Source organism: Ptychodera flava, chromosome 17 (genome assembly GCF_041260155.1).
Source record: "Ptychodera flava strain L36383 chromosome 17, AS_Pfla_20210202, whole genome shotgun sequence".
Taxonomy (NCBI): Eukaryota; Metazoa; Hemichordata; class Enteropneusta; family Ptychoderidae; genus Ptychodera; species Ptychodera flava.
This window is the reverse complement of record NC_091944.1, coordinates 10,411,845-10,421,014: the sequence shown is the minus strand read 5'-3', so window position 1 is coordinate 10,421,014 and position 9,170 is coordinate 10,411,845. Positions and strand designations below refer to the sequence as shown.

At 38.6% G+C, this 9,170-nt stretch overlaps 1 protein-coding gene across 1 annotated transcript in view; it reads left to right on the top strand.

The window, feature by feature from the left end:
• Positions 1-1,051: 1,051 nt before the first annotated feature.
• The window catches only part of LOC139115376 (pre-mRNA-processing factor 6-like), a 29,147-nt gene continuing 21,028 nt past the window's right edge, over positions 1,052-9,170 (top strand). The window contains exons 1-7 of the mRNA XM_070677445.1: positions 1,052-1,210; positions 1,941-2,000; positions 2,670-2,757; positions 3,309-3,427; positions 4,666-4,744; positions 5,505-5,599; positions 6,135-6,216. Coding sequence (XP_070533546.1) covers positions 1,098-1,210; positions 1,941-2,000; positions 2,670-2,757; positions 3,309-3,427; positions 4,666-4,744; positions 5,505-5,599; positions 6,135-6,216 — 636 coding nt within the window. The 5' untranslated portion in view covers positions 1,052-1,097. The remainder of the gene's footprint in view (positions 1,211-1,940; positions 2,001-2,669; positions 2,758-3,308; positions 3,428-4,665; positions 4,745-5,504; positions 5,600-6,134; positions 6,217-9,170) is intronic.

Here is a 9,170-nt window from a genome sequence, read left to right as displayed (position 1 = left end):
ATTTTAAGTGTTTCATGTGCATTCAAGCTAGCTTCATGTCAAGTGCATCGACAAGCTTATCGTAGACGCTGGCAGTTGTTGGAAATTTATAAATGGGAGGCCGTATAACGCCGATAGCACACAGCCCTGCCATGCAGAGCTTATATATATAGGTATTATTGCCAGAAACACTCAGGCCTATTTTCAGCATCAATAATCAAATACATACAAGGCAGGGCAATGTACCACGTCATGGTCAACAAAGTGTCGCGATGTTTCGATTTGACTGGACGGAAGTTTATCAATGATACTATGACCTTGTACTACAGCGTAAAACACAACAAAACAAAAAAAAACAAGACTTAGAACAGGTTTTATGAAAATTGATTTACTATTCTTTAATAAACTTCAGTCAATCGATTTGAGTTCTTCACGCAGAAGGAACGAACAATTCAAGTGCAAACACTAGTACTGTAGTACGACTGAATGACAGAACAAACAAACAAACAAACAAACAAACAAAATAATCAAAAATGAACGACTAAATAATTAAACCTGAATAAGTAAAAAATAAATGAGTACGCTTACTTATTACAGTAACTTATTTCGACTGCTTATAGCTCTTCGGGTCTTGAGTGTCAATGACTGCTTGTGCACGGCGTGTAAAAGTGATAAAACACGTGCTTTTTTTCAGAATAAGTCGCGTGTACCATTTCATAACACGGAAAAGAGTCTTGAAGTTGTTTTATGTCGTTAAGCCTAACGATGGGCCATCTCAATGGTAATTCAAGCAACACATCCATCGTTTCTGATTGTTTTCAACTTGAATAAAACGCCAAGATTTCCCGCTAAAAAACTTAAAACCATCTCGCTCGATGGTCTACGATCTAACCATGAACCATCGAGGCACCATAGAAGTATTACCTTAATCCATGAACTTACACCACGGTATGTTCATGTTCTACTCCCCGGTTTTACACCTAATATCATAAACGACAGTTTCACAGCCTGAGTCGATTATGCGGTTTGCTGGATGCCCATGGATGCAATAGTTGCAGCGCCCTCAATGAACCTTTTCCCTTCGAAAACGCACGAAAACGTCGAGCATTCATTGCGAGATGACGTCCCAAGCGAAGATGGCCGTGGCCCCTGGGTCACTGGTGAACAAAAACAAGAAGAATTTCATCGGCGTACCGGCCCCACTAGGCTATGTGCCAGGTTTAGGTAGAGGGTAAGTACCTGCAGGGCGTCTGTGGACAGGTAAAAATGATGATTTCCGTGTGAATTTTGAAAATCCCTACAGATCATCGCTAACAGGAGGGCGCTATTTTGTAAACATGGCGGTCATGTGCAATCTTCTGAACGAAGCAGGTTGAAATGTGTCGCATTGTGGTATTCGTGGTAGAGTTACCACGAACGACAATATAGTCATTTGAAGTGGATTTCCATTGTTGAATGCATATTCGCAGTATGTTAGCGTTTGAATGCGGATCTGATTAAAGTAGGAGTTTTGTTCCCTTTAGTTACCGACAACGCCATAAAAGGCATATAAACTAGCTTCCTCCATGCCGTAGTGGTTGGCACCAAACGATGGTCTGCCCTCCCTTCCGTCCTTGTAGTACCCTCCCAGTCTCATGAACGACCCGAAGTCTAGATAGACACAGACATCGTTGGATTTAGCTCACAGAGCTTTCCTAGGGGCCACTTGAATAGTTACTTTCTCCCTCATACGACTCTGACGTCACCTGTGTGATTGGTTTGAAACGTTTTGTTTTCAGCCGTCTCCACCAATCTTTGCCAATGCCTCACTACTCTAGGACCTGTCCTCGGATTCAGCGTATAGTACGCTGCCTCATTTAATATTATACACAGTCACATGGAAATGAATGCATGGAGAGTTCAGTCAAAGTTTGTGCTATCTCTTAATCTAAATTTTCTTTGTTCATTTTCGCTTCATGTAGAGCCACCGGGTTCACCACAAGATCTGATATTGGTCCAGCCAGAGACGCAAATGATATCAGGTAAGCTGCCAAATGATTTCCACATCAGAGTACAGCTGCATGTATGTTCAGTTGTCATCCAAGAGACCAAGAAAAAGACAGCCATTTTGAGCTTGCCCTACACAGTGGGCAAGTGCTTGCGGCATTACTCTATGGCAAGAGTACTGAAATTATGGATTTGAAATATTGCAGTTACTAGTTTACCTCAGGGTAATACTCATAATTTTGCTCAAAATCATCTGACATCTTTCATTTCTAAAACAACAACTCGCAAAGAAGAAGAAAAGAAAACAGTCTGAAGCATTCTTTTGTGTTTCTGTAATTTATTCAGTCAGAACTGTTGAACACGTCACAAAGATACTGTTATCAAATAAGACGATTTTACTATGGCAACGGACAACATAGGTTAACATCCCAGACCCTGTACAGGTGTCCATTTACAAAAATTGTCACTTATAACACCGAGTAAGACCCACATACTGGTACACGTTTACATATGTACATATCCAGCCATGTTTTCAAGACAAGAATGGTTCATATACACAGAGCGAAGCTATAAGACACATATAACACATGTGGTCACATACTGTACACGTAGAAAGATGTACAAATGACATTGTCTACAAAACCTCAACATCATGAGATAGTTGCTTTGTTAAAGCTTTCGTTGATTCCTCTGTCCATACTCAGTGATGACAGACATCCAGCACCAAAGAAAAGCAAGAAACAAGAAGATGAAGATGATGATGAAGATTTGAATGATTCTAACTACGATGAGGTAGTGTACAAACACAACTTTTTTCATGCCTGACTTCACTCAAGTTCTTTGAAGTAAACTGTCAACATCTCTGTGAATATGTAGCCAAATATCTACCATTATGATTTCCTTCTAAAAAAACCCAGTGAGGCTGTGATTGACAAAATGTTGATTTTAGTGCAGTAAACAATTTATTTTGCTGACCCACCGCAGTAAGGGTTGAAGTATATTATTTTCATTGATCTGTATAAATCTGCCGTTTGTGATATAATGTTGCGTAAATGTTTCTGGGTACATGTCTATGTTTCAGTTTGCACTTTTTCATAAAAATGAAAGGTTTTTGGGTTGTTGAGTGGTGTTCGTTGATTGTGTGTCGTACCAGTGTGTTGTTTCTGTATGAAGACAGGCTGTTCACAAGTGGTCAATATCAGATTATAAGACTGTCTTGTTATGTCACAATCACCAGTTTATATTTCAGTTCCACAGCCATGATGGCAGTCTGTTTGCAAGTGATCCATGCAAGATGGTGAGACTGCTCGAGTGTATGACCGTTAACTTTTTTATTTTTCCAGTTTCACGGCTATGGAGGAAGTCTGTTCGCCAGTGGTCCATATGAAAAAGACGACGAAGAAGCTGACGCCATCTATGATGCAATCGATAAAAGAATGGATGAAAAGAGGAAAGAAAGAAGGTCAGATAAAAATACAACTTGAACTTGACAAAAAGGCATTGAAAATTTGGTATGGCAGCTACAGTAATGTTGCTACTGCCCCATCGTGATTGTATTGAAATATATGTACTGTACATGTATAATGAAGAAATTGGTGACATGACTAGTGAAAGCTTGTAAAATTTACCAGATTGCAAGTCTGAACCCTTTCATATAGACTTTGGTACGCGCCCACTGTTTCAATAAAGTAGATTGACCCCTATGCGGGAAAATAGGGATGACAGAATTAACAAAATCAGGGCCTCAAAATTTTATGGGGTTGAGGAAATAGCAATGACATTACACAACAGTCTGTCACTACTTGTATATACACAATATGTGTGTGTTTTGGACTTGAGCAGCAACTACATGTACATCATGGTTTGTACAACAGAACATGGAAATTTATCAAGGAGAAAGAATTCACAATGATTCGGGGACTTGTCACTCTGTGTTACTCAAATTTAACCCTTTCACCCCAGTTTCCTGTACACAGGTCCAACTTTACCATAGAAAAACAATGGATTTGGGACAAACCATGGTGGTGAAAGGGTTAAGACGGTTCAAAGTGTACAAAGTGTGCAAAGTATTGTGTGTACAAAGTGCTACTCCGAGTCTGACTACCACAGGGGAATTAAATTTGTTTTGGGAATCAAATAGAGTTTCTTTGTCAACTGCCCCAGGGACAGTGTGCCCTCTAAGCCAACATGACGTGCCAAGATGCAAACAAATTGCCTGTTACGTAAGCACATTTTTCGGTTTACATGTAAAGATATAAGGCAGATGCAGAGAACTTTTCACAATTCCCCAAACAGATACAAAGTTTCAAAAAAGACATGTTTGTGAGAAGGCACACTGCCTGGGCATATCAATATACCAAGAATCATGTTCATCAAGACATTTTGCAAAAGCATAAGCCAGTATTGTTATCATCAAGAGTTGAAATGAGTGTACTGTGATATTGAAATGAGTTCACTGTCCAAAGAGTAACAAAAGGGGTCGCCCATACTCACACTTGTTCTCAGGGGTAGTTGACAAGCCAAAGACTGAGTATTTCATTTTCAACATATGTTTTTGAGTTGCGAAAGAAGCTTTATCTCACTCATGGAACAAAACTACTGGAAACCAAATTGTCACAAGCTCTTCAGTAGTTACTGGCTTTTTGAAGTCTTGATGAGTCAGGAGACACCATCGGTTTTAATCTTTCTCACATTCTGCAGAGAAAAGAGACTCAAGGAGGAACTTGAGCGATATCGTCAAGAACGACCTAAAATTCAACAACAGTTCTCAGATTTAAAGGTGAGTAATACAGTAATGGTTTTTGCATTGCCACCTTTTACAGAATTGAGATCTGTGAACCAACTGTTTTGCAAAACAAGGTGCTCAACATATGTTTTAATCATAGGAAATGAAAAGATACATTATTTTTGTCAAATCAGATATGTGGTGCATGTACATGTATATATGCGGGTATATAGATGTTTGCGGCCTCTCATTGTAGGCATGTAAGGTTTGACTGTGCTCTTGTCATTGTCAGTGTTTTTAACTTTTTACTAAAGTTCAGTTATCTTGTAAATGTGTCTCACTTTGTCACTTTTACTTCGAGTGCATCAGTTTTTCAAAATTACTGGTGAAAAATCTTAAGAGATCTTTGAGAAAATCCAACATATTTCTTGAGAAACACTGCTGGATAGATTTTGTCTGGTCCATGCTAGAGGCAGAAACATTACAATGTCAAGCAATTCGTTGAGCAAGGATTTTCTCAGGGGCAAACAGCTGGTTAGGGAGAAACCTAATCAAAGTGTTAACATCTTGAAGTATTTGCACTATAGCACACAAATGAACCTTTCACTACATAAATATTGTGAATCAGCCGGGACAGAATCTAGTGGCAATGCTTGGTGTGTTTTGGGTCATGTCCAAATTCATTCAAGTTCACAAAGTCAGGGTATTTCAGATCTATGGTGTGTCACAACAGCTTTAGGATTTTAGCAAAGAAATAACAGTATTTTGTACAGATGTGTATTTTAAGTTATAATATTATCTGATTTGATGACAGCGTGGGTTATCAGAAGTGTCCGACGATGAATGGGCCAACATTCCGGAAGTTGGGGACGCCCGAAACAAAAAACAGAGAAACCCAAGACATGACAGGTAAGATAACATTGCATTCACAGCATTGATTGCGATTGTAGGTTTGATACTAAATATAGCAAAGTGTTGCATGACATTAGCTGCTGCTGCTGATAGAAAGTCAGACAAATTTTATCTTTGTACACCTATTTTCACTACTCCATCTTGCAGCTGCATCTTTTGGCATGTTATGTTTTTGTAGTTTCAGTGCCAGCATAAGTGATTACATAGAACCAAACTCGTCATTCCTTAATGTGTTATTTCCAAAAATCTTGTCAAATTTTTTAGCTCTACATATTGATAATTGAATTCTAAAATGTATCATGCTATGAGTTCAAGTCAGAAGACGGCTCTTGTGGCTTCAACGAGTGCTGTACCGGTACGCTTTGACTTTCTGCCAGTGATAATGAATATACACCAGTTCAAACAAGAATATTGTCTGGCACACTTCGCTGACTGTGAAAGATGCCACTTTATGTCTCGGTTGAATAAAAAAATAGGTCTTTTAGTAGGCTGTACATTTGACTGCAAGAATTTATCCATTTATCCTTGCCAGGTTAACACCAGTACCTGATAGTATCTTAGCTAAAGCTGGGTTGTCAGGCGAAACCGTCACCTCAGTTGATCCAATGCAGCAGGTAATTATACCCTACAGATGTGTCCTTGAACATCATACATCTACAATGTCGATAATAAAAACTAGTATTTTCTCTTTGTAGAATGTACTGTAGCAGATCATATTGGTGTTCTCAGGGAAAGACACTTATTTTTTTATCCACTTGCCCTTCGGGCAAGTGGGGGTTCAGTTCACTTGCCCGAATTGGAAAACTACTTGCCCCGTATAATTTACGTGTTTGAAAAAAGCTAAAACATTGGTTTTTCATTTCACACACTTTATTTGAAAATTATCATGTTATCATGAGAAAATGTCAGACATTCTCATAGGGTTCTCCTCACACTTCTAAGAGTGCTGGATGGCTCATTTATATTAAATTAATTATTAAAGCCCCACTAGCTGTATCATTTAGCATTCTTTATGTGATTTTACTTCTGAACTAAAACAAGTTTTTGGAATGTGCTCTTTGAGGGGTTGGAATACAAGTATTGTTAACTGCCCAGTGAGACTGCATGTGCAATTTTGAACAAGAAAAATAATGTGTGCCCAAACGTAAAATGGCAGCCAATGCAAATATAGCAAAAACAGTGTACACCGTGCATATATGCTTTTGAATATTCACGGAAACAACAGAGTAAGTCCAATGTAATGCATATAGTGTTGAATGTTTTCAAATGGGACAAAAATGTTTTGTTTTCTTTGTAGTATGGTGGTAAATCAAAATAATGGTTAAAATGTAAATTTACTTGTCCAATTTTTCACTAAAGAATGTTTTGTAAAGTTGCAAAAGACTATATCCTGTTAATGGGTAGAATTTAAAGAAAACCAGAAAAAATAGGAAGCCTTTTTAGGTCAACAAATTTCAAGATTTACAGCTACACACGCGATTGTGCAGAACCTTAGTCCAAGCTTGGCGGTACTCTAAGCTTGGGTGAAGGTTTGCCAATGCTCTTCGGCCAAGCTTGTCGTCGATAAAGATTAATCCAATCTTGTTTGCAAATCTTGAGATAAGGATTGTGTCCAAAGCTTGGAACAGGGTTATTACCAAATCTTAAATCAAGCCTAGCTGGGATTAAGCTTCAGTGAAGCTTGGCATTTAACCTTCACCTAAGGACAAACAACGGAGCTGTTACGTACGGCGGAAAACGCAGATACGCAGTTTGGTCGATATCGTATTGTATTCGAGTGACGTGTCCAAAATGCAAACGCATTATGTATAATAACCCCTTTTATCATACATGCATCCATTGGTTTTGATCATTTCCCTGGCGGCATTTCGATACTCGATACGAAATCGACAGAAATAGGCCCTTCTTTATTCATTATTCGCGCCGTACTCATATAGAAAGTTGGTTGCGAAGGAGTGATGGCAACCGTTTCACTTGTTGATATTATTCCGCTTTTGGGCCATTCCACTTCACTGGGTGGTTGTAGTAAAATTTCAAATTAAACGATTTAATTATTAAGATGTCAATCCGGGTTTCCATAATTTGAAGGATGTTAATATTTATATGAAATACCGAATTAAATGTGAAACATAGGCTGGAGTGTGTAAAGTTAGTAATTTTTCAGCTCTGAAAAATACTCAAAGCCCTTCATTAAAGTTACGAGGCCCACCAAAATCCGGTCAAAATCGACCTCGCGCAGCTCCCGGAGGAAAACCTACAGATATCTGTACGGCCTCGCCTGAAGTTGTACGAATGCAACGTGGATGTACATTTAATAGTATAGTTGTGCCAGTCAGTTCATCTTCAAGAATTATCCATGTCCTTCCTAACACGTCCAATATGCCGAATTTATCATCTTAGAAAGGAATTTGTGAGCGGATTAGGGAATACTTGAAGTGAGTACAGCTTCGTAACTTGTATATACTGATTACTGTGTACATTTTGTTGCAATATACGAATAAACCATTTCAAAGGTATTTACATCGTCTGATCGTATATTTTTGTCACTGGCTTGCCTAAATATGACTAAACTTGTTTAAACGAGTTGTCTTTCGTGGGAGTATCTTTACTACGTAATATGATTTGTGTCAAAAACTTACAAGGAACAGGATCACGAACTTTCTGAGTCACTAGTAAATCGTAAAGTGTGGTGTGTGCATCTCTTCGCTGTCGTGTATTTTCAGAAGTGTAGTCGGATTTTTGTGGCTCATTTTGGCTATACTCGATATAATTCAGTACATCGGTATTAAACCTTGTCAACAAGAAACTTGTCATACAGAGGTTAATTCATAAAAGTCGTGATGCAGTCGATCAAGCCGCACTCTTCAGCTGTGCAGACGACATGAGCACCGGGCATACTGGACAGTGATGACAAGAGGTGTTCCTGTAGCGATGTCGGTCTCAATGCAAACATATTTCAACGCGTTCGTGGTTATTTTATCCAAAGCCCGCATACTGGTCTATATTTTTTTTAATGTGGATCATAACTTTCAAACCAATAATTTGGCAAGACTCTGCAGCAAAATCGGCTCCCTAAACTGAGCAAAAAAATAACCCTTAGGTCAAATGCTGGGTCAAGGGACCCAAAAGCTACAGTAGAAACGAGGATGATTAAAAGCTTATCCGTAAAGTTCAGCCCAAGCTTTACTCCCCAAGCTTGGAACAAGATTTGGAAGTTTAAGCTTTTATAAAGGTTAGTTTGCCCTAAGCTTCAACAAAGGTGTGCAAGGATAAGCTTCAGCTAATCTTGGGCGTCCCAGTCTTAATTTAAGGTTGGCACGCAAAACATTGTTCTGAGCTTCGGCGCCAAGCTTCATATAAGCTTTGACTAAGCTTGGACTAAGGTATTGCACAATCGCGTGTGTAGTGGGGCTTTCATATTCATGGAAAAAATACTAACAGTTCATGTGTTTGTATGTTTACTTTCTTGGGTCTTAATGTACAAATAATAACAGCCATTTTAATTGTACCTTCAAAGTATTTTTGCAGTTAAAAGTTTTAACTTATATATACAGAAAGAAAAAAATCT